The sequence below is a fragment of the Ambystoma mexicanum genome, chromosome 5q (assembly GCF_040938575.1).
Source record: "Ambystoma mexicanum isolate Mex_15411 chromosome 5q, UKY_AmexF1_1, whole genome shotgun sequence".
Taxonomy (NCBI): domain Eukaryota; kingdom Metazoa; phylum Chordata; class Amphibia; order Caudata; family Ambystomatidae; genus Ambystoma; species Ambystoma mexicanum.
This window is the reverse complement of record NC_090933.1, coordinates 1,080,217,612-1,080,242,887: the sequence shown is the minus strand read 5'-3', so window position 1 is coordinate 1,080,242,887 and position 25,276 is coordinate 1,080,217,612. Positions and strand designations below refer to the sequence as shown.

General features: G+C 48.2%; 1 protein-coding gene across 1 annotated transcript in view; it reads right to left on the bottom strand.

Annotated features, from left to right (window-relative positions):
• The window catches only part of FAM91A1 (family with sequence similarity 91 member A1), a 1,180,047-nt gene that overhangs the window by 743,772 nt on the left and 410,999 nt on the right, over positions 1 to 25,276 (bottom strand). The window contains exon 14 of the mRNA XM_069621589.1: positions 972 to 1,058. Within this exon, the coding sequence (XP_069477690.1) occupies positions 972 to 1,058 (87 nt within the window). The remainder of the gene's footprint in view (positions 1 to 971; positions 1,059 to 25,276) is intronic.

Below are 25,276 nucleotides of genomic sequence, written 5' to 3'. Positions count from 1 at the left end.
TCCCTTGTCAAACGTGAAGGGGAGACCCGATATCCTATCCAGGCATGTGTGGGAAGTTTAATGTGGGGTGTGGATTGTATTCTAATTTTCTTATGTTTGAAATAATATTTTGGGATGCATGGAGGACCATGACGCAAGATGAAAACATTAAAAAACTTTCAATAAGATTTAGAAAAAGGTATTGGCAGCAGTTTACCAGAAGGATACTGTGCTTTACTAGGAAAGAGAAATTGCAAGCGATCGGAGTGCACACGTGTGGGAGACATTGTGCATGTGAGACATTCCCATTTTCATTTCAATCCCTTTATAGAGCACATTTGCAAAAGCATTACATGCAGGAACAAATAAAAGCAATACAATCAAATGATATGCTAAATCGTAATGACCGGGAACAAGACGTTAGGTATGGGAGGCAGAAGCAGAGAAAAGAGGGAGTATTTAAGAAGGGAGTGAACTATGAAGGAGGGCCGATGCTGCACTGAGAGCGAAGGGAATGGATTTGTAAACTTTATGGGCTCAGAGAGAAATTGCATGAACTGCACAGTGCACAAGGGCAAGTCACTGAACAAAAACTGCAAGGCAAAACAGAGGGAGCGAGTAAGAGCGTAGTGGGAGACCAGAGGTAGGGAGTAGCAAGTTCATGGACAAAAACAATACAAAGTAAATTAACATGGAGACAACGTGCAATTAGAACCAGCAAAGGCAAGTGAATGCAGGGGGAAATATGAGAACATCACGTTAACTAAAACAGAAGATGAACTTATTAAAGATACATTGAAGTGGGCATGAAGACCAAAACGGGGGGCGGGAGGGTTAAGAGAGAGAGAGAGCGCGAGAGAGAGAGCACGCTAGAGAGCGAGAGAGAGAGTGTGTGTCAGAGGGACAGTTGTGTGTGTGTCTGTGTGTCTATGTAATTGAAAAAGACTGTGTGTCAACAATATTTTATTTATACATTTGATTATCAAGATTACCTTTTCAAGCTCCACAAGAAAACTGTCAAGAGACTCATCAGAAAGCTTGCCCACTTCAAACATGGTTACTGCATGACTTTTCAAATTCTGCAAAACATGGGATGGATTGTTCAGTAAGTTACATGATCAGTCTTGACAGAGCAGAACACACTTGAAAGGGTGAACACATTTCCAATCTGCCACTTCAGAGGAACACACTTTCTGTACAGAGATCGACACTCTTTCAAACCCTCATCTGTTTCAGTGGGACCAAAGAGTAACCGACAAACGGAATGTCTGAGTGTCCTCCTTTTAGGACAGTTTTTCTAATGTCCAACTAAGGGCTTAGTAAAATCATTCAACTGAGACAGTACAAGACTCCACTCTTAGTATAAGGCTGTACCACCTGAGTATATGATAGCGTAGACAGAGCAGCCAGGCTTATCTTAGGAGGGAGGACTGTAGGAAGGCACAACAAACTTGTAGTATACCAAGGGTTCAACAGAAACACAACCAGAATTATTATAAAAAAATAAAGGTTTATTATTAATACAAGTTAGGCCAAGATAAATCTTGGGGGAAGAATTATAAACACAATATAAAAACACACCACAATGCTTTAAGGTATACAGACCAAAGCATAAACCTGGTTTAGAAAATTAACAGTATTTCTAGGCAAGTCAGACCTTATCAGAACACATTTAGTATAGGGCACACCTATTCATGGGGAGTAAAACCATAAGTTACTTTCGGATTACTTTCAGTAAGGGTACAAGGGTAGTAGACTCTAGCAGGTGTGCAGCGACACTCAGTTAAGGAATCAGTAAAGCAACATGCAAGTATACTTCTGAAAGTGCAACACTCCTTCAAGGAACAGTAGAAACCTATAACCATAATCAGGATAACACACAGTTATAACTAGGTGACTAAGACCTTTCCGCTCTGTGGAACACAGACTGAGGTAAGCAAGAACACTTTACACTAATTTAGGATTGGACCAGGCAGACCAAGGTCAGCTACACCTACAGAATGTTTTTAAGAATGGCAGACAGCTATTCTAGGCAGGTAAATCCTAATGTTGCAATATACTATTACAGTTGCTTTTTAGGTCACTGCAACACAGACTAAAGTAAGCAATATGGGCAAAGGCAGGCCAAGGTAAGCATACATATACTTTTTAAAGGATCTATCAGCAACTTAAAAGTAGGTATAAACCTAAGACTGTTTTAGCATCTGTATAAAACAGACCAGGGAAAGCAAAATCGAATGTCACACTTTAAGAATGATCCAATGTTATTCAAGGTAGGTAAAACCCAAGGCAAACTAGGTTTAGACAGGCTATACAGCAGGACTGGGGAAGCAAGACCCAGTTGGTGAACTTACACACTAAGATTCTGAAGGAAATAGTTAAGTGAAGCCCACAGCATTACTTTTGGGAAGAGGCCCAACCAATTCACAGGTGAGTAAAACAACCTTACATATACTTTTCAGAACGGCACAACACACATTCAAGGTAAGTACGAACATTTGTAACTGCTCACTCTCAGATTTACAGTTACGAACCAAATCATTTACAAGTAAGTAAACACTTGCTCTCTTTTCTAGGCAAGAGGACCAATCCTTAGAACGTCTTTCCCTTATTCTTGGTGCACGAGAGTTCTCAGTGGCAGAGGGGGGGGGGTCACTAGGTCTCTAATGTCCAACAGGCAGTTCAGGATAGGCACAGAAGTAGCAAAAGTGAGAGTACCTAAGGAAGACTGTTCAAACAGCTAAGTATTACACTTTAGAGGGATTGAAAGGGTCGAGGGACCTCTGAGTAGACACCCTAGGAGGATTCCAGCAGTGGGCCTGGGTGAACTGGATGAGAGGACTCCCAACAAACACCCCAAAGCTTTACAGCGGCTTAAGGTAAGTAAATAGCCCGCCAACACAGTACCTGAGCACGGAAGAAGAGTTGCAGCAGGGGAGACCTCAGGATCTGCAGCCAAAAACCCGGTTGATGGATTCCTTTGTCATGAAAGTGGAAGGCAGGAGTTTGGAAGGGATTTTGCAGCAAGGATCAGCGGGGAAGGCACCAGGCAAGAGTTTAATCACGGCTGGATGCAGCTCTGTGGTTTAGGCACCCTTATCAGAAGCCAGAAGACAGAATAACAGATTGGATTTGCGTTGCTAATCTGGTCCAGCACTCTGGTGAGGAGATTTCAAGGACTGGAATCACATCCCCGGGAGGTCCAGTAGGATGCCACCAAGGTTTCAGCTCGATTCGGAATTCAGAAGACCATGCAACGCACAAGGGCTCGAGGTCCCAGGGTATGGAGGTTCTGCAGCCCTACAAGGTTGCAGCACGACATGCAATGGCTCACAATGCAGGTTTTCTTGAGTCCAGTGGATCTCACCATGCTCTTGGTCATCGTTTTCGGGGTCCCCAGGTTGCTTGGAAGGAAGGGTAACAGCAGGCTCCGGTTACACAGCAAGCTCTCTGGTCGCTGGAAATCATCTCAGCCACGGTTTCTTCATCTTCCTCTTCGGATTCAGGTCCAGGGGGCAACCTCCTCTTCAGCTTCCAGGATCAGACTTTTATGAAGGAACCCAGCCAATCAAACAGGCGTGCAACTTTCAAACCTGGGGGTTTGGTAGTCCTTTCAGGAAGCCAGCCTCCCAGTTGGAACTGCACTCTCGCAGTCAGGATGGAAGACAAAGGGCTGCAGAGTTTTGGACTCCTCCCTATCTTCACAGACACTCTGGAGCATGGGCGGGCTTGACCAAGGTCTCCAGCCAAAGATAAAAATTACACAAAGGACTTTCTCATCCTGGAGAGTAGGGTAAGATCCAAGAAGGGACAAGAAGCGTGAAAATGGCACGGGCCATTTTGTTAAAATGGGCAACCGTGGGTGCCTTTACTGCATCTGTGAAAACAGCTGCAGTAGAGGTGCACCAAATTTTTAGTAAAGCGGTTCACTGCCATCAGTCATTCAAGGTAAGCTTCTCCCTCTAACAGAATTGTTACAGTGCTAGTGAGAAAGGGGATACATTGCATCTCCCCAGCACTCCACATAAGGTGGGGTGTGCAGGTTTTCACATAACAAAATGTAATAGGGATAGAATTATCCTTTCTACCTTTGGGAACTGTAGCTCTCACAAGGTTAGCCAGAGAAAGTAAAAGGGGAGCTCCAAAGGGAAACCTTGTAACAATAAAAAAGGTATACACCAAATATTGTCAAAGAGGATATAATTAAAAGGACACTATACAGAGTCTTAAAAATGACACCCAAGTTGGGGACAAATTCCCAGTTAGGGTCGAGGGCTATTAGGAGTTTGAGGACTCTCAGAAGGCCAAACACCTCCCCCCAAAAGGAACATAGACCCAGCCAGACAGCAAGTTCAAACTGTGGTTTATTACAGCCAAAACCAACAGGGATCAGTACAAGGACAGAAGAAATCCGAAGAGTCTCACCATCTCGTGGCTCGCAGGCCAGTTTTCACCTAGAATTTTGTCAGAGTGACATCACAACCTGGACCCCTCTCCAGAAAACCTATCGCACCACTGGATTGGGTACCGAGTAATAGTCCACCTATAGTTGACACTATACATGTTAGTCTACTGGCTCTCGTATGTCAGGTGGCTAGCCTGGTCGATCCCCAAATTACTATCACTAAACAATGTTGCAGTGTGAGGGTCTTTCCATTGGTTCTTGTCTGTTACCCACCCCTATGAGCCTGAACTCGGACTGGATAGAACTGATCGCCCCAGGCCTGGGATCCGCAATGGTTCTCAGCTCTTGGTGTACCTTCTCAATGAGAGTGCTCGTTCATCTCGTGCAACACTTGTCTCACGTTGTAACATCTTTGTTGCAAACTTCTGTCTGTCGGCCTGAGATCGATTCTCTTTCCCAGCTCTGGTTTCGATTTTATTTATTTTTATTTATGTATTTATAGAGCACCGCAGCCCATGGCCATCAGGACGCTAACAAAGGACGGGCGACAACATAGGAGGAAAGGACAAGCGGGACGGTTCATTGAGTCGGCCGGGTCACGTGTTTGGAGACCATGATTTGGAGCTTCCGCAGTTCTGAATTATGAGGAATTATTTGCATTTATTTCAGCTGGTGTTACTGTCGTTCATGAAATGGAATGTCATTCTTATTTGGTGGCCTTGGTAGCAGTCCTGTTTCACACGTTTGCTCTCGTCCAGCCTGAATTCACCTCAGCTCAGCTCTTGCTGGAAGGCTTGGGGCCTACTGCAATTTTCCTAAACCATTATGCGGTTCCTACATTGTCAATACTATTCTATATTCTCCATATGTTAGTCACACTTGGCTCCGTCAGGTCCCATAGTTGCTCCTGCAGTTTGCCCATAAGCATCTGCAAGCTTGTTCAGGATCTCTTGCTTCTTGCGGTTTCTGCATTGCTGCGTTAAGCTAATGACAAAATAAAAGCAATGACAGTATGTGTATTTATCTGTCCTCTAACTATAGAACATTACACTCGTGTTCTTCATGTATTTGAGTGTGTGTTTGTGTCCCGATGTGTGGATGGCACGTGTGCTTCCTGTCTAATGCTGTCAGTGGCTTTGGTTTCTCTGCACTTTAGTCGACACTGTCAATTGAGGTCTCTTTGGTCGCAATCTGAGGCTCCTCGTCCACTCTGGGTAAGGCGTGTACCGCACCTGGTCTCCTGGCCTTCTTCTGTGTCATGTATCTTATAGGAGAGGGAGGAGGGGCTGATCCAATTAGATTTACTGCAATATAAAAACAAATTACTTATCTCTCGGCAATTTTCTTTCCGATGGACATTCCTTGCATGGATTACTCATCTTTGATATCTATCTCCCAGAGCAGCTGCGCTTCGAAATAATGTTTTAGCCGCTAAGAGGCACAGCGCCACTCAGCCAGACTTCTCTAAAAGCTGGACTTGATATTGGGGCCAGTATATACAGAGGGGCCACACCAATGACCTCAGCTCCACCCTTTTTCCCTAGAACTGTGACATAAGGTGTACTAGTTATCCGCCAAGAGTGGCAGGTGGGGGGGGTATGAGGAACCTAAAGGAGGAACGACCATCAGAAATAAAATTACAGTTGCTAGACTCCCAAAGCAGTACAATGATCTGGAGGAAGGCGCACAGCAAGGACACCACCTAAACCAGAAAACAACTCTGCCATGCCAAAACGGGCATCCTGACCAAACAGAGAATCTAAAAAGTAATGCTTAGCTAACGTGTGTAGATTAGTCCATGGCGTTGCCTGGCAAACGTCCAAGACAGGAACTCCTTGTTGCAGAGAAGAGATGGCAGCCAGTCCTCTGGTGGAATAAGCCCCTAGACCCCTCATGTACACCTCCTTACCAGCCCGATCAGAGCATTCAGAGATGCAGAAAATGATCCACCTTGACAGAGTCTGTTTGGTCACACCCCTGCCAGCACGGGCATCAGCGTAATCAACGGTAAGCTGGTCATCTTTCCTGGCCTCTCTCATCTTCATAGCAGCTGAGGGCCAGTACTGGGGGCCAGCCGACGGAAATCCTCCTCTCCCTTGGAAGGCTGAGGAGGAGGAAAAAAGACAGGAAGATGGATGTTTTGAAAAACATGGAAATCCGGGAACACCTTTGGAAGGAAAGAAGGTCTCACTCTCAACATCACGTTCCCTTTGGAAAAAAACAAGTAGGGAAGTTTAAAAGTCAAAGCCTGGACCTCACTCACCAGTTTAGTGGAAGTGATGTCAACCAGGAAAATCAACTTAAAAGTGAGCAACCTTAACGAACAAGAATGAAGGGGCTCAAACGGAGCGTCCATTTGAAATGTTAACACTACATTTAAATCCCAAGCGGAACATGAATGGGGGAAACAGATTAGAAAGACCCCTCAGAAACAGCAGGACCGTGAGGGATCGTGAAAAAGGGGCCTTGCTCCGAAGTCCTCTTGAACACCGAAATGGCAGCAATATGCCCCTCCCCCGTACGTACCCAAATGCAGGCCTGACCAGGTCAAAGACAGAAGAAAGTCCAATAGACAGGATGTGGAGTGTAGGGTGGACCCCTAATCACCTTAACCCAAAGTGGGCCCACCACTCAAGGAACAAGTGCATGTTTGTACATAAAGCAAGTTTATTGTACAATCGTCCGGGAAGGGGCTAGATTGTGCCATGGGGCCAAGCTAACCCAAGTCTCCTTGAAAAAAACACATAAGTTAACACATTATATACATTTTTGCAACAGTTAAAACACTCACATATATTTTATCACAATCCACCCCTACATGTGATTGGACAAAACCTATACAAAGAAATTCCATCCTTCTGCAAATCTTCCATTCTCATTGGGCATCAACTATCTTAACTACCATCTTCAGATCATATTCATAGCACACCCCATCTTGCGATTCACCTGTGGTAGGTCGTAACACACAATAAAACATTCAAGTAAAAAACCATTCATTTACAAGTAATAACTGGCCTAAGCCCTTTAACCTTAATCATAATTGCACATGGATACATTAACAACATGAAGAAGGCCGAAATAAACAGGTTTTCTTTGAACTAGCGTTCACTATCTCATCCGTCATGGCTTACTGGCACCATTGGAACATTCTAATCTCAATGACTACCATTTCAACACGCACTGCACATCTGGGGATACAACTGAAACTCCTAGGTATCGATCACTTTAGCCTCAAGCGTTACTTCACCCCATGTTCATAACTGGTCAAAACAAAGGGCTGTGTCCTTTGTAAAACTTCAATGCACTTAAGGCGATTACATCTTTCTCCTGCAGAACTACCAAGCCACAAACACTGTGTCCTGTTCAACGGCTGACCGTCTGCTTGGTTAGTCATTGTTCCCCTACCACCTCTCAATCCAGCAGAACCAGATGTTCCCAGCCACCTAAAATTCACCACACAAACTGCTAGCAGCAGAGTCTAAATGAATTCATAAAAGCTTGCTACATACTGATTTATAAATTCCCTTTGTATGTTCGTCGGTGTGCATGCATGTTTAATAAATATTATCTCTCCTTTACAGTGGGTTGTTCAGGACAGGCCCCTTCTTCACATGTGCATTAAAAAACTCTGTCTCAGTTTCTTAGCACTTTGGAGCACACTATGGGCCTCATTAGGAGTTTGGAGGTAACCATGGCGCTAATAGCTCCATGGCTGCCTCCAAACCCTTACCGACTCCGCCCTGGTGAATGGAGCTATTACCGCCCCATTCCAAGTTTGGCGGGGTGGTAATTCCCCATTCAACAGGGCCCTTCCCCATTCCCATTGAGCCCCTGTAGGGCTCAATGGGAATGGGGAAGGCGCTAATAACGGTACCGCAAATTGCGGTACTGTTATTAGCTCCAAAGTCCCTTTGCAGGTCCCCTCCTTAACACCAGGAAAAACCAGGCGTTAAGGGAGGACCCACAAAGGGAACTTGTAGTAGGGCGGTAAGGGATTACCGGCACCGGTGCCCTTACCGGTGCCGGTAATCCATTACAGCCCGCCTCGTAATCAGGCCCCATGTGTGAATCGCTTTCATCTTTCATTTGGCGGTTTTAGCATTTTATCTTCTACACGTGTGAAAGTCTAATATGTATTAATTTAAACAAAAAGTAACACTAAAGTAACATCTTTCATTTACAATTAACTACACTGGATACATATGAAATTGCAACATCATGCTCAGATCGTTGCACGCCATCACAAATATGGTGCGCGCAATATGAACCACTCCTCATCATGGAGACCTTTCCTGGCCACCTCAACAGGAGCAAGTAAAAAGATCCAAATCCCTCTCTTGGCACCACGTTGAAAATGTACGCTAACTGCAGGCATATATGGATTTTGTGACAGGTCTTCTAGCAGAGAGAATACATTTAGAACGTCCTCTGACAAATCACATTCCTTATACCTCAGCCTTTCAGCAGCCAGGCAGGAAAACACCAAGCCGAAGACGAAAACCCAATGACGGGTTGGCTGAACATTTTCTTGCTGTGGCGGACACTACCGAGAAAGGCAAAGGTGGTGACCTCAAACACTTGGGTGTGGAGTCCGGTGCCCTGTATTTCTTCTCTGACCTGTCCCGTTTGGTTGCAGCCGTGCACAAGTTCTTCATGAGGGCCAGGCTTGCCTTCCAAATGTCGTCCAAGAAGGGTTCAGCCACAAACTTCTTCCTCTAGTACTCCCGTCATTGATATAGGAAGCCCTCCTTTTTGTTTTCCTCGGGCACCAGCTGGAGTGGAATGATCCCACCCTGCCCTGTAGAGAGCCTATATGAGGGCGTCCAGGTGTGCCGATTCGCCGTCTGTCGGGATGAAGTCCACATTTTGGTCAGTTTCCGTATGCTTATCCGGGTCCGCTGGTCCCGACGTGGTGGAGGAGGCTGATGCAGCGGCATCGGGTGATGCTTCATCTTCTTGCGTGGAGGCTGGTCAGGGGCCTGCAGAACAACAAGTGCTGGTGCTGGAGGCAACATCTCCTGGATCTCCATCACCAGGGTGTGGAGAGTTGACAGGATGTCAATGGACATGCCCCTCGGCTGAAGAGAGAATGATGGAGTGCTAGGGCCTGCACCGTCGTCCTCCTCATGAACTGTATGGACCGATGCTTGTTTGTCATCCGTGGAGGGGATGCCCATTGGCTGAAGGTAAAACCTGGAGGGCTATTTTGGGGCTTCCACGCCCCCTCCTCTTTTTCCCTCCTGAGGGCTGTGCTCCGGGACCAGAACCGCCCTCCCCACCCACCCACAGGGGTGCCTGCAGCCTTTGCTGCTGCCTCGGTGGCCGTGTCACTCCTGGGAGGCAGGGACACTGTTGTAGGGACCGTCCTCGCCAGGTTGATATCACTCGCCGTAGCAGTCGCCCCAAAGGATGTCAACGAAGCGGTCGATGGCATCTTCGGCTGTGCCTGATGAGCCTGTGAGGCTTTCCTTCTTTTCCTCTGGCCCTTTATTTCTCAGATTTCTCCCGTAACTTGCCAGAGGTGGAGGATTTCCTCTTTGAGGAGGAACCAGATGATTGCAGGCTGCCTAAAGAGGCGGACAACGATCGCAATCCATCCGACCTGGGAACCGCATCTGCCGTGAACCCAGTGGAATCGGTCTTGCGGTTCTTGGCCTTGCCTTGGATGGGGCGTCCTCCTCAAAGGACTTTGACCTTCTCCCAGAGGGAGACCGCTCCTCAGACCGTCCGGTCCTGGGTGAGGCATGACTCTACTCTGAGCACGGGCCAGAGGCCCTGCTCGACTTGAGCCATGCCGCCAGCCTGCTGTACCCATCTTTCTTCATCTTCTTCGAAAAGCCCAGGCATATCTCGCACCCAACCTTGTTGTGGTCCGGGTGCAGGCAGTATAGACACTTTAGATGTTTGTCCTTCACGAAGAAGTTACTTAGACCGCACTGGGTGCAAGGCCTGAAAAGTGTCCTCCCTCCTTTCTCTCCTCAGTTATGGTCGGAGGGTGTGAAGTAGGTCAAAGGCAGCCTTCCAGGAACTTTGACGAACAATCGGCCTTGATGGGCGCGCAACTTCACTGACAACAGATCGCCGTTGCCAGCCAATGAAGATAGGAGCACACAGGCTCCAATGGAATAAAAAATAGAACCTTTCAGCGAAAAATCTGAAGATGGATGCCAGAGACGGGGCTTAAAGAGAGAGGGGTGTCATTGTATGGGGGCAGTATGACCCAGAGGACAGAGATTGGTTTAGAGGAGAAATACAATTTTAAAGGGAAAGCAAAACTGTTTTTTTCTTTTACTGAGGATTCCCCGCATGACAACAGGTAATATTCATGAGCGTGTGAATCCATTCCAGACCCCAGCCTGGAGAAGTACAAATCTGTATTCCGTGTGCTCTTTAATAGTTTGGGCAGGCACTGCAACCAGGGTTTTGTGAGCTGAACTGTGTGTAACTGGGAAAACTGATTTGGCAAGGATTGAAAGCAAAGGCAGCTGCAACAATATCAGATGGTCAGCCACTGAAGGCCCAGGGGTTTTACGACTTGGCAGCATTGCGGAAAGGAGATACAATCGTTTTAAATTCATGGGAGCTTGGTATTTATTGTCCAGGGGAATCCGGCCATCTGTTCATGGCTGAGTAATAAACCTGGGGGCTAATGGCAGTTGACCAATACTTTATGGGTTTCGGAGGCCGTTCGTGTTGAATTGGTAGTCCTTAGCTTATAGTGTTCCAAGGAGGCCAGCAAGACAGGCGGGTGAGATAGCCATTCTCAGTTCAAAGTTTGAAGTGCCCTTGCAGACCATATGCATTACACCTGGGTGTATAAGGTCGCAGGCCAGCTGGAACTTTTAATGAATGATGTTTGTGTTTAAATGTGTAACTATGTGATGATGTCATGACCTACCACAGAAGACTCCGTAAAAGGGCTGTGCTGTAAATCTGAGCTGGTGGTTAAACAAATATGACCAATGAGAATGTGGGCATTAGAGAAGATTGGATTACTTTTGTATAGGTTTGACCAATCACGTGTGGGGGATGATTTGTAATAAAATATGAGGGAATGTTTAACTATTTATTTTTTATTTGTGTATATTCAAAATAATTTTACAAAAAGAACCGAAGCAGTAAATTGCGCGATAACTAGCCAGGGTGGGACCCTGTGGCTGTTGTCATTTTCATCGTGTGTTCCAATATTTTCACGGTTGCCAGGAGCCAGGTTATTCTGTCTCCGCTGATCAGTCTATTCCAGCAGGTGTCGTCGTCCCACCCTCGATCCTCCACAATTAGATGATTCAAGTAAGCTCCTCTCAGGTTCTGGTTTTTTGGGCATGACAGAAGCAAGTGTCTGATGGATTCGGTTTTATTTTCACATAAGCGACAAGCGCTTGTATCAGATAAACCTCTGATCTTGCGAATTTCGTTTGTGGCCACCAAATTCATCCTTATCCTTAGAAGGGCATTCCGAGCCCCCCTATTGGGGAATTTTTGGAGGTACTTCATTGGCTCGTTGAGCTTACGGAATGTTGGAGGCAAGTGCTGGTGAAGTTTGTTGTTTGAAGCAGACTCCTGGGTTTGAATCCAGTCAAGCTCTTTCAATTTTTTTAACACTCTAGTTGGATGTGAGGTAAGGTCGGCTTCCGAGCAGACGACTGAGTTGAGTAAAGCCAAGTTTTCTTCTTTCCATACTGCCAGCATTTGCACCTTGCCAGAGTTTAACTCCTTATTTAGGAGACCGAAAATATCATCACTCCCATCCATGATGCATTTTCGGTACAGTCTCAGGGAACTAATGTCAACTGTTGTCTTTAGAGACACTAGGCTCAGTTCTCTCCGGATAGCAGCTAGGGACGTCGATTTTGGAAGGGACAGGACCCCTTTCCAAAAACACACTTTCCAGTTTCTGCCAGATTTTACTTGGAATCAGAGGCATGGCTTCGGCTCCGTAAGTGATGGAGGGGATGACTTTCTTTCTGTAGAATTCGATCACAGGGATACAAGAAAATGTACCGAATTTTGTGTTAATCGCCTTTCCTTGAGATGTCAACTTCTTTATTCTAAGTTGAAGGTTTGCCTGCGTTGAACTTTCTTGTTTGGTGCTGTCTATCAGGACTCCAAGGTATTTGTATACTGTGACTTTCTCGATCACGTAGTCTTCCAGATACCATTTGAAGTTGTCTGCGTTTTTTTTCTGGCCGGACTCCAGGGACAAGATTTTGGTTTTTTCTTGGTTTATTTTTAAGTTGTTCTCAGACAAGTAACGCAGGAGGTTTGATAATTGCCTCTGGAGGCCAATCTGGGTCTGGTCGAGTAGGATGAGGTCGTCAGCATACAATAGGTGGCTTATTTTTGCTGTGGACAGGGAAGGCGGAAAAGTCCTTGACGGATCTTCCGAGATTCCATAATCACCAATATAGGCCAGAAACAGTGCTGGAGCTAGGGGGCAGCCTTGTTTCACCCCTCGACCCGTCTGGATTTCAGATGACAAGTTGCCCATTTGTGACAATAGGACCCTGAGGGTGGTTTCTGAGTGGAGAGCCTTGATTGGTTGCAGAATCTCCTGAGGGCACCCCCAGCCTTCGAGTTTGTACCAGAGGCGCTGCCTGTCGACCAAGTCAAAGGCTTGGGAGAGATCGACAAAGGCCACAGAGATCCTTGGTTTGCCCTCCAAGACCTTGCTTTTCAGTACACTGATGGTAAGTATGTTAGCCGCTGTTTCCACATTTCTTTTAAAGCCCGTTAGAAACCTGTCGTTAGAAGGGGCCGACTTCGACCAGGCATCAAATCTTTTTAAAAGAAGGCTCCCGTAGACTTTCCCAATGCAGTCCAAAAGGGCTATAGGTTGGTAATTTAGTGGATCGGTGATGTCACCTTTCTTGTAAATTGGGACGATAACCGCCCTCGTCCATGATGGAGGGAGCGATTTCTGGGCGGCACACTGTGCGAAGATAGCCCGGATAAGTGGTGCCCATTCGTCTGCTTTTTTTTTCAAGTCCAAGTTCGAAAATCCATCCGGGCCCGTCGCTCTGGAGTTCTTCAGGTTTTTTTTTTGATCTCCGATTTCCACCAGGTCGTCCAATTTCAACCACTTTTCGTTTTTCGATTTCGAATCAGGCAGGCCTGTGGAGAGTGGAGCTTGAAAGAGGGACGAGAAGTGACTGATCCATTTTGCTTCCGCCATGGCGTTGATGGTCGTGTTGTTTAGAGAAGGTGTTAAAGTTTTTAGCAGAGACCAGAAATCTTTTGCTTTATTTCCGCAGAGTGTTTTTAGCATGGATTCAGCGTCCTGCTGGTACAAGTTGTGGCGGTGGTTTTTTACCCAGTTTGTGTAGGCCTTTATTTCTAACTTTAGTTGGTCTTGATTTTGTGGGAGGGACCCAAGCCGCCGTTTCAGTCTGCGCAGTTCACGCCTCTTTGCAACCAGTGTTGCATCAAAGGAATGTCTCGGAACAGTAAGTGATGGGGCCGACATTTTTGATTTGGCCCTATATTGTAGAAGAAGAGGTACGTAGTCCAAAGAATCTTTTCCGCCAGCACGTAGCCCCAAAGCATATTTTGCAGACAAATCTGAGACTGATTTCTTTGTCAGGTTCAAGCGATTGCCTCGTGAATTTGAGTCAACCCCTACCACATACGGTGCCGGTGGATTAAAATGGGATTGCAGAGACATGGTGAGCTGGTTATGGTCGCTCGCTTTAGTTTTGCAAACTTCAAAGTCTTTTACCTTCGAAAGAAGGTAGTGCGAGGCAAAAATGTAGTCAATAGTGGCGTGGTGAACACCTTGCTCCCAAGTGGGTGAACGGTCAGCGTTAGGGAAAACTGAGTCCAATTTTTTTATTTTTCTTGATGCCATCAGTGTTGACCACAGGCTCCTTCTTTTTGCGGCGGGATTCGAAGAAGAAGATTTGCCCAACTTTGTGCGGTGGTCCGAGCAGTGGGCGTTTAGGTCACCGCAAATGATGATCGAAGGGACCTGATTGGAAGCTTGGATTTCATCTACTAGATTTTCCATTGTCGCTAAGTATGACTGTTGGTTTATGGCTGCTGGGTTCCAGTAGGTGTTGATAATTGCGGTTTGAGAGGGCCCGCAATTTGGTTGATCCGCCCAGTCAAATAGTACTGCCAGGATTGAAAGGTTGGAAAGGAGGGTGGCCTTGATCTTCAGAACCCTCCCCTGCCGGTAGGCGATGAGAAGACCCGATGTCGGGCGGCCCATTAATCCTTTATTTGCTGGTGCCAAAATGACGTCGTTGCCGTCCATAGCAGGCGCTTTCTCGAGCCATGTCTCTTGTAGGCAAATGATATCAAAAGCAGCCAGGTTTGCGTCGCTCGGCATTGTTAGGTGCAAATGACCACGTGTGTTCCAAGAGCAGAGACCGAGGGGGGGTGGAGTTGGGTCGGCAGTCGAAGTGACCGAAAACCCTCTTGGCCGACCTGCGCATTGCTATTTTTTCTTGAGTGTGAGAGCCTTTGGGAGCCAGGCCCACAAACTCTGAGGCTTGTCTTTTGGCTGATTGATGCTGTCCGAGAGGTCTTTGTTAGCTGAACAATGTGTGGCGTTACTCGGAACAGTGGAAGTATCGGGTATAGATGTCGCCTTTAAGACTTTCGATTTAGCCGAGTAAGGCCCCTTGCAGTCAAAGGTTTTCTTTATACCCAGCGGTTCATATTTTCGGTTTGAAGACGCGTTGATGGAAGCTGGGGGCTTCTGAATGTGGCTTTCAGAAACTTGCTTGGGATCGGAGTGACTTTTCCTTTCACTCCTGTTTTCGTTGTCACGACCTTTGACGTTTCGTCTCAAATTACACCCTCGGTCTCCTGACTGGTGAGAGTGAGATTTCTGATTTTGGTTTTCCAAAATGAAACCAAGGAATGCCAAATACTCTTCAGCTCGAACAATTTCCTTTTTTGCACTCGTTGAGGCAAGGTAAATATAGGCTTTTGCTCGGAAGTTTGAGTGGTAAGGGTCCACTAACTGTAGGTCAGACGATTTAATTCCACGTAGAGCTGGTACGAGGCTGAACAATGCAAGTAATCCTCTTCTATTTAGGATTATGTCGTCTTTGTTTTCGGGATGCTGGACCAGCTTAATAGGAGACGCTCTTACGTGTAAGTTGGCTTTTCGGTATTGTTCGGTTTGTGAGGAAAAGTGGGAATTTGGGTGTTTCCCTCTGTCATTTGTTTTTCCACTCGAATGTTTGGAGCTTTGTGACGTGGAATGCCAGTCGGAAACCGAGGCGCCAACCTTTTCTCGCGCTTGTTGTATGCCGGGGATCCGCCTTGTGCGCTCTTGGACCCCGGGGGACACAAATGACACAACTCGAAAGTTAGGGGAACTAGGGAGCTTGTGTCTGGACCCCTGATGTATTTTCTTCCTGTGATCTTCCAGGGTGCTAAACTTTGGGGATGATTCGTCTTCTGATGAATCTTCAATAGTGTTCAAGTCAGCCAAAGCGCCCTGAACCACTGGCGAAGCAGCAGCGCAAAGCCCCCATGCTTTCTTTCCTTCCTTCAGTTGTTGCTGGGCTTGAGGATCATCAAGATGCTGAGAGAGGTTCATCATGTCCGCCTCTGCCAGAAATTCCTCCGTTGAACGGGGAGAGGCTTTGTTCAGGTTTTGTGTAACCGGTGGAAGAACCGAAATTTGAGCCGTACTTTGAGTTGCCTCTGTTCTCAGGATTGGAGTAAAGATCCGCGGGGTAGCTTGTTCATCTTTTTTGTTTATTTTTTGGACCACACCTCTTCGTGGGTGGAGGTCTGGTCTCGTTGGAGAGAACATCGAATATGCACATTCATCTGCTCCTCCCGGAAAATGTTGGAGAGGAGGCAGTGACGGTGGTTCATCTGTGATGTCAATTACTTCTTCCGGTGTTAATCTATTTACAACAGCCGTAGTAGGCCTTTGAATAGCCGAGGTGGAGGGTATGGTAGGAGGTTGTACCAGCCTATTTTGACCACCCGCCCCGACTTCCATCTGATTTTCTGAGTGAACTTCCGCAAAAGCCTTGTTTCTCTTAACTACGTCCGATTTTAGGCTTGACAATTTGCCATCGAGGGCGGTGATGTAGCCCTCTAAAAAGGTTAATTTTGAATACATCTTTGCTTGAATCGAGGTATGGTCTTTTAAGGACTCATTTGTCCCCTCGTAGAGTTTAATAAACGGATTTAGCGCTATGGTGACCGCTGACATAATTGGTAGAATGTCCCTCTTGTTTTGCGAAGGAGAGTCCGTTTGGTACACTGGTTGATGCGTGAGGCCTTTCGGGTTTGGAGTTGTTGTTTGACTCTCATTTAAAGGTCTTCTTACTACAGGAGAGGATGCTAGCTCTAAGGATCCACGTCTGATTCTGTCCGAGTGAGTCGGTTTATTTTGAAGGTCGGCTAACAGGCTGTCCTGATACAGACGGGATTGCTGCCTTATGTCGGCAGATGCTTGGCATGGCGCTTGCAGTGTAGTTTCAAGCATCCGAGCTTTTGAAGGTGCCACCACCCTTTGGTCTAAGGCTGTGGAAGGGTGAATGGAATGGGGCCGCCTTGGGCTTGAGCGTCCCGGCGGGTCTTTGTTGGTCTGCTTGATTGAATGAGTAGAGCCATGTACCGTGCCGAGTGTATTTGTTTGGTTGACCAGGACTGGTTTTCCCGTGAGGACCAAAGGAGACTTTTCACTATAATTTGTCGGTGTAGTTTGGGCGACTGCGCCCTTGTCACTTGGTTCAGCTGATAAGACTTCGCCAGGCAGGTCAAGAAACGGTTCCTTCGGGGATTGGGCCCGCGGCAGCCGAGTTGGAGAGACTTGAGCCGTTTGCGGCTTTGAGGAGTCTTTCATCTTTGGCAGCTGATCTGGCGCCGGGGACCTTTTCCTTGTTTTTTCTGGGGGTTGACACGTTTTAACTGCTTCCAAGATTTCCTCATCGGTGAGGTCCACTTGTCTGCTCCGCGAATCCGGAGCGAAGGCGTGGAAAAAGTCTGTAACTAGACTTGCCACTGAGGGCTTTATGGACTCAGGATTCCATGGTTTTTTAACGGAGTGGCCGCTAGGTTTAGTTTTGTTCGACGCTAGATTTGTAAAGATTTTTTGTGTTTTTTGCTTCAGCAGGCCTTTTCTACTGAGAAGACGAGGTTTTCTAGAATCAGATGCCTCCACCTCCTTCCAGCGACGTCTTTTTGGATTTAAAGTTTCTGTGCAGGAGGAAGGGCTCATATCCGCAAGCGGAAGTAAAATGTGATCGAGTTGTTTGACAATTTGAGTTCCCTCGCCCCTCTGGTCCGCCAGAAGGCGGGGGCAGGTTTCCTCCAGGAGAATAGGGGCTGGCGAGTCCGAGCCCAAGTGGACTTGTGCCTCAATTTGTATCAGAGAGTTGGGGACAGTAATTTGAGGACTTTGTTCAGTTCTCTGTTTTCCCTCTGACCCACGAGGAGGGGCGATGGTGGCGTTTGCTTTGCCGGGGGCGGGGGAAGAAGTCCCCTCCCCCCACTCGATGCTTCAGCATGAGCCGCCTCCTTGGCGTCTTCAAGCTCCTCCCCCTGAATGGGGTCCGATTTGCGGGCGGCTGAAGGGCACTTTGCGGGCTCCCCCCCTGCTCACGGGCCTCAGTCCCCCCTCCGGAGGTATCCCAGGCTCGGAGCTGTGAGGGAGGAATCCGCGGCTGCAGAAGTGACAACGGGAGTCGCGGCGCCACCGGACCGGGAGGTGAATGGGGAGCTGCGGCGCGCTGTGTGTCATCGCGCTGAATTAATGTGTCAGCCTGACTTCCTCGCGCCATTGTGGCGGGGATTTTTCTTGCTGCTGGATCTTTGTTTTCTTTACTTTCCGCCCTCTGCCGAGGGGGGACTTGAGATTGTAGTTGGCAGTGTGAAGAATCCGAGGTTAAGAGGCTCATGACGCCTCAAGGGTGAAGGTGTTGTTTTTGGGCTATTCGGGGCCGAGCGCTTCTAAGCAAACGGCCCTCCTCAAGATCCATAGAGTCTGGCACGGTAGCAGAGGCAATGTCCAAAAGTGGCGAAGTTTCAGAGACGGTCGCCATGGCAGCCATGCACAGACTGCCAGAGACTGCACACTCGCAGCCACACTCCGCGGGCCGCTCCGCGGAATGAAGGGTTCTTGTAGGTACAGGAGGGTAGTAGCACCACCCACAGCAACTGTAGAAACAGTAGAGAGGCTGCCAGAGACTGCACACTCGCAGCCACACTCCGCGGTCCGCTCCGCGGAATGAAGGGTTCTTGTAGGTACAGGAGGGTAGTAGCACCACCCACAGCAACTGTAGAAACAGTAGAGAGGCTGCCAGAGACTGCACACTCGCAGTCACACTCCGCGGTCCGCTCCGCGGAATGAAGGGTTCTTGTAGGTACAGGAGGGTAGTAGCACCACCCACAGTAACCGTAGAAACAGTAGAGAGACTGCCAAAGACTGCACACTCGCAGCCGCACTCCGCCGTTTAACTATTGAAAAATGTATATGTGAAGTGTTTGTGTGGTTCAGGGAGATTCGGGTTAGTTTGACTATACAGCATCATCTAGCTCCTCCCGGCTGATTGTACAATACATTTGCTTTATGGACAAACGTGCACTTGCTTCTTAAGTGGTGGGCCTAATTTGGGTTAAGGTGATTAGAGGTCCATCCGCACATTTTGCGAGCAAGGTAGGAAACCAGGCTGTTCTGAAACATTTGGGGTTTCCTGTCTGCACAACTCAGCTGTGGCACTTCTCTGCAGGGTCTTTTGTGCACAATAAAAGGATAAAGGTGAACAGGCGCCATATTGGTTAGAGGCCTGTCTGTTCCCCGGAGGCGTGGTACCGTGGTCCAGCTGTGCAAGGTGATTTGAAGGAGCACCACTTTGTAACGCTTCCAGTTCATGAGAGTGCAATTTTGGTGGGTAAAGCAAGGGGGTAATAAAGGATAAAAAGTGTTTTTTTCTTTGATTTAAGAAGCTTGGTAAGGGTAGAATCGGAGTGTGTGTGTGGAGATTATACAAGGTTACAGAGACTTAAAGCGTGAATGTTTTGAAGGAGTGAATGAACTGTTTTATTTTACAAACCCTTTGTATATATTTTTACCTAGTTTGTTATTTTAGAGGTGTGAGGTGGTATCCCCACAAGCACGTCCATTGTGAGGTTTGTCCCAATACCCTTCAGTTTGCATGTCTGGTTGCCTGGAGGCCTCACCTAGGGGTGAGGTGGCATCTTATTTTAAGTCCACCCATAGATACCATTCTGAAGTACATCCTTGGCATCCAGCATTTTGTATCGACTGTACAAACGGAGCCCTCGCCTCGCTTTTCTTGGTTAGTCGACGTGGTGAAGGGGAATTTTCCTGTAGTCTGGGAAAGACGGTATTGTAGTCGAGAATACTTTACTAGTAATGAAGAGAGCGAGAGCAGCAGTGGTGCAGTGGAGAACATTGCGCTCCTTCTATGCTTGAGTGAAGCAGATATCTCAGATATTGGCCGGTGTGTGTTTTTTGGATAAAGATGCTGTCATTTGAGTGAGAAGTGTCAGTGAGGGGAACAACTCGGGGGCAACGCATTTGTCTTGATAGCAAGACAACGCAACACAGGTTTGAATCCCGATCCCGCGCTTGTAACTAAAGTAAATAGCTAAGCAAGGTGAGTGCGGTGAAAGCGAGCAAGGTGAGTGATTGTGGGGGAAGACTAAGTAACCAGGAAGGGGGAAATAAAGGAGTTCCTTGGGTTGAAATTATGTGCCGGTCGGCTTTGGTGTTTTAAGTTTTTAATTTTAACCCCTTAAGGGCCAAGGACGAGGTATCTCGTCCTTGGAATTCCCTCCAGGGTGCCAAGGACGAGATAGCTCGTCCTTTTTGGCACTCTGTTTTGAGCGTTCCCTAGACACCAGGGATTTTTTTTTGCCCCTGTGAAAGGGTGGTGGCCTTCCCACACCAAGTGGAAAGGGGGGCCACCCCTTGTAGCCCTCCCTGGGGGCAGATTGCTGCCCCCAGGCAGGAGTACATGATGTGACCCCCTATCCAATTGGAGGAGGGGGGGCACCAGTAATAAGTGTGCAGGCCCCCCCAAAGGATGGGGCCTGCAGGGCCACCAGAAATTGTGGGACAGGCCCACCCAGTGGGTGGGGCAGTAAGGTTTGGGACCCCTGGTGCCAGATTGGCACACCAATGTGCCCCTCTGCGCCAAGGGGAGTTGGGTTACCAAAGGAAAAAAGTGAAAATGGTGGAACGCATTTTAGGGGGAGGGGGTGTGTGTCACCCCAAAGCGACTGGGACTTTTCTAATGGGACGGGGACCCCCCCCACCCGCAATCGAGTGGGGGCCATGTCATGCAGCCCTCCTGGGCCCAGATATCTGCTCCTAGAAAGGGACACCTGAGCCCAGGGAGGAGTGCAGGACAGCCCTCCCCTTATCTGCCCCCAGGGAGGGCTACACTTTGCTGGTGTGACCATAGGTAACACATGTTTTTTGTTTTGTTTACAGCTTTATCTACGCAAGCATCTGCAACGTTATGGGAGTACTGTTTTTTATTTTTCTATGGTTAGGTCCCACTGTCAGTGGGGTGGGTGAGACTGTGGCTGGATTGTTGGTGGTGGTGGTGGTATGGGTGGGAATGGGCCGCCTGGGCAGATATGTTGGTGGGCTGGGACACAATTGCAGGGGCAGGCAACAAATTGCCCCCCATGCGAGCAGAACATTGGTGTTTCCCTGGGAGCGGATCCCTCCCATGTGGGTTGTCCGTCTGCAAGCCCAGGCTCCACCTCTGGCTGTGCTACCTTACAGATACCACCTATGGGGAGGAATGGGGATCCTGCCGGGGCTCCCTGGAGCCGCTGCTGTGCTTAGGGGACGGTACACCCACATGGTACATGGATGTCCAAATCCAGGGACATCACCTCCAACCGTCCTGGAGTTGCGGCTGGGCTGCATTACAGCTTTTCCCTTCGTGGAGGTATTGGCACACTGCCGGGACTCCTTGGTGGGGAGAAGCTGTAACGCAGGGCAGCCAGGGCTCCAGCAAGGTCGGCTGTAATATCCCTGGCTTTGGTCACCCTTCCCCATGTGGCTCTTTGTTGGGGGTTCTGGGTAATAACTTCTGGGCCGATTTGCATATGTCAGACCTCTGTGGTTTCCCACAGGTGTCCTCTTTTGGGAAATACATGGGGTTCCCCATTTTCCCTGCTGGCTTCAACACCCTAGGCCCAAATCTGTAGGTTGCCCACATGAACAAAATGTGCTGTGCCGAAAGGCTTGGGGTTACCAGTGTGTTACCCTTTTCCTTTTGCGCCCCCGGTAGGTGCACCCACACATGTGAGGTACCGTTTTCATCGGGACACGTGTAGGGACGCGGGAAGGTAGGCCATGTGTTGTTGGCGGTGTGTTTCAGTGGGTGGCCAGAGCAAAATGTCCGAGATTTGTCTTGATTTCCAGACAATTTCAGAGACATTTCCCTCTGTCCAAGTCCGAAATGTGGCGAAAAAAAACCCAATTTCTACACATTTCACTCGGCTCACCCACCGTTACACGCTGCCAACAACACATGGCCTACCATCCTGCGTTCCCACAGGTGTCCTGATGAAAACAGTACCTCACATGTGTGGATGCACCTACCTGGGCGCCAAGGGGAAAGCCTAAAAGACCCCCTAAAGTCTTTTCTGACAGCTGAATTTCACTATTTTTTCAGATGGGCACACCATACAGATATGGGCCTAGGGTGTGTAAGCCACCAAGGAAAACAGGGAACCCCATGCATTTCTGAAAAGAGGACACCCGTGGGAATACACAGAGGTCTGACTTGTAGGAAGCGGGCCAAAATTTATTATCCAGAACCCCTGAGCTAACTGATGAGTACCAGCTACTGTCCCATTGAATGCTATTACACTGAACAAGGTCAACAATATGGCAAGGTCCATACTGGGTTCTATGTGATAATTCTGCATTTTGAATAACAAATACAAAAAAGATCGATTTATTTTGGCCAATTTGTGTGGTCTCCAAAAGGCCAAATTATCACATTCTACTGCCCCCCCCTAAGAAGGTGATCCCATCTCACCCCACACTCCCACCCTCTCCCACGCTGTTACCTTCCTTAGAATTCAGGGGAGTTACCTCCCTCAACGCCTCCGTTTCCCGCCCATAGCATAGCATTCACCCTCACCACCTACACACTCAGACATGCAAGCAGTCTCATTTGCCCTCTCCCTGCCACCTCCCTCCGCAGATGCAATGCAAGAGGGGTGCACAGATGTACAAATACATCCAACCCAAAAATATTTTTAGAAATTGAGGGACAGACTTGCTTTGCATCTGTGCCTCCATTTCTAAAAATCTTTTGGGTTGGGTGTACCTCTACATCTGTGCACCCTTCTTACCAAGAAGGGTGCACAGATGTACAAATACACCCAACCGAAAACGATGTTTAAAAATTGAGGGATGGATGCAAAGCAAGAGGCTCTTGCTTTGCATCTGTGACTCCATTTCTAAAAATCGTTTTGGGTTGGGTGTACCTCTACATTTGTGCACCTGGGTTATGGGACCTTATTCTGCCGGCGGGTGCTTGGGCCCTGCAGCACCCGCGTATACTGCGCCCCTACACTTAGTCAACTTCGTCCAGGCAAATTCCTTTACTTTCGCAAGACGAAGACTGCCCGAAACAAAACACACAGAACGCTGTAACCCAATGTTGCGGTGTACCGCTCCTCGAGCACTATAATGGCACAACTAAACTCTCCTCTATGGATGACAGTTTGGGCCGCTCGACGCAACCACGCAGTAAGGCCCCTTACTCCGAACATGGAGCAACGGCACCTACAGTCTCTACACAGGATGTGATGCGTCCCTTCCTCTTCCTCTACTGTGGCATCACCAACTGACACTGGATTACCGACAAGAGACTTCACCAACTCCCTCGCTGTCCGAATGACGTCACCACTCGCATGGCGATCATCAATGGATGCATATCTGCCTGATACCAGCGTCCCTCATCACAGCAGTCTATGAGTTGAGCCGTTATTTGTCCCCAGCCGACATTAAAGCAAACTCCAGGTCATGTGCGGCCCCTCATCCTTCAGGACAAGGTCCCCTTCGCTCTTCTCTGTGGAGTTTGGGACGCGCTGCACATGCCCTCCATTTGGCACCAGGTTATGCTTGGCACAGCTCCGTGAACACCCTGTTCTGCAATTGCCAAAGAGTTCTGCAGCTCCCCCTCTTTCTTCTCCTTGGTATGCTGTGCTGCAGCCCTCCTTTATCTGGCCGTGGGTGATGGGACTTAACTTTCATGAGGGGCAGTGGTTCCTGTCCTTCTCTCACCCCTCCCCTCTCAGCAGACTGGACATCTTCTCCTTCCCTTTTTCACGTAGGTTCTTTTCCTGTACTTGAGACTCGTCACCAGTGTTGTAAAGCAGGCTCCTAAAACACTTTATCAAGGTTCCTCATGTAAGCTTTATTATTAGTTACAAAGTTAAGCTGTTACAATGAACCACCGGGTCCCATCACCCAGGCTAACTTCTTCCAACTGCTCAATCCTTGAACCCTCACACAGCATTCACACCCAAACTTTCTCTCAGCACGTCAACATTCTCTCAGGATCAGCATGCACCTGCATTCACTCCAGACACTATATAACAGCTTTGATAATCCCAATCTCCTTAGTTTTGTGTATGTTAGGTTTATTCACTAAATATCCCAGAATGCCTTTCATCCTTTGACTTTCAAGTTCGAAATTAACCTCAGTTACCTTTCAACATTTCTTCTGCTTACAGAGTTATACAGAACATCATTTTTGCTCACTTTTCAGTTTCAGATCTCTGCCCCCACTTCAGTCTCACACACACCATTGGGTTTCTCGCTCTCTCTAACTCACTCAGGTAGCGCAGCGCTAACAGGCAGCTCCTCGGGATCTACGGGCTGAGGTCAAGGTCTCACCACTTACCCCTCAGACACCTCTGGGACAGGCAAACGTCCCAGAGGAAGGAACACTGGCCTGGACACGACGAATAATGAGCAGCTCGCCTTACTCCGGCTTCATGGAGACAAGGCTCCCTCACCATGCTGCATCCCTCCAGCCACACCGGGTCAGCGTTTTGGCGTCCCGCTCTCCTCCGGGTGTTCCAGGCGTCCTGTGCTGCAGCTTCCACGTTTCAACCAGCATCCCCAGCTCGCTCAATTCTCTGTGACTGACCACTCCTTTTATAGCTGAACATAGAGTCAAGTGGAGTCAGGTGTGAATGGTTATTAGTGGGAAAGTGGTTTTCTCTAAAGTAGGTTTCCCTTACTTTCCCCGTTATTCCTATGGGTAATCATTACTGCAGAAGTGACAACGGGAGTCGCGGCGCCACCGGACCGGGAGGTGAATGGGGAGCTGCGGCGCGCTGTGTGTCATCGCGCTGAATTAATGTGTCAGCCTGACTTCCTCGCGCCATTGTGGCGGGGATTTTTCTTGCTGCTGGATCTTTGTTTTCTTTACTTTCCGCCCTCTGCCGAGGGGGGACTTGAGATTGTAGTTGGCAGTGTGAAGAATCCGAGGTTAAGAGGCTCATGACGCCTCAAGGGTGAAGGTGTTGTTTTTGGGCTATTCGGGGCCGAGCGCTTCTAAGCAAACGGCCCTCCTCAAGATCCATAGAGTCTGGCACGGTAGCAGAGGCAATGTCCAAAAGTGGCGAAGTTTCAGAGACGGTCGCCATGGCAGCCATGCACAGACTGCCAGAGACTGCACACTCGCAGCCACACTCCGCGGGCCGCTCCGCGGAATGAAGGGTTCTTGTAGGTACAGGAGGGTAGTAGCACCACCCACAGCAACTGTAGAAACAGTAGAGAGGCTGCCAGAGACTGCACACTCGCAGCCACACTCCGCGGTCCGCTCCGCGGAATGAAGGGTTCTTGTAGGTACAGGAGGGTAGTAGCACCACCCACAGCAACTGTAGAAACAGTAGAGAGGCTGCCAG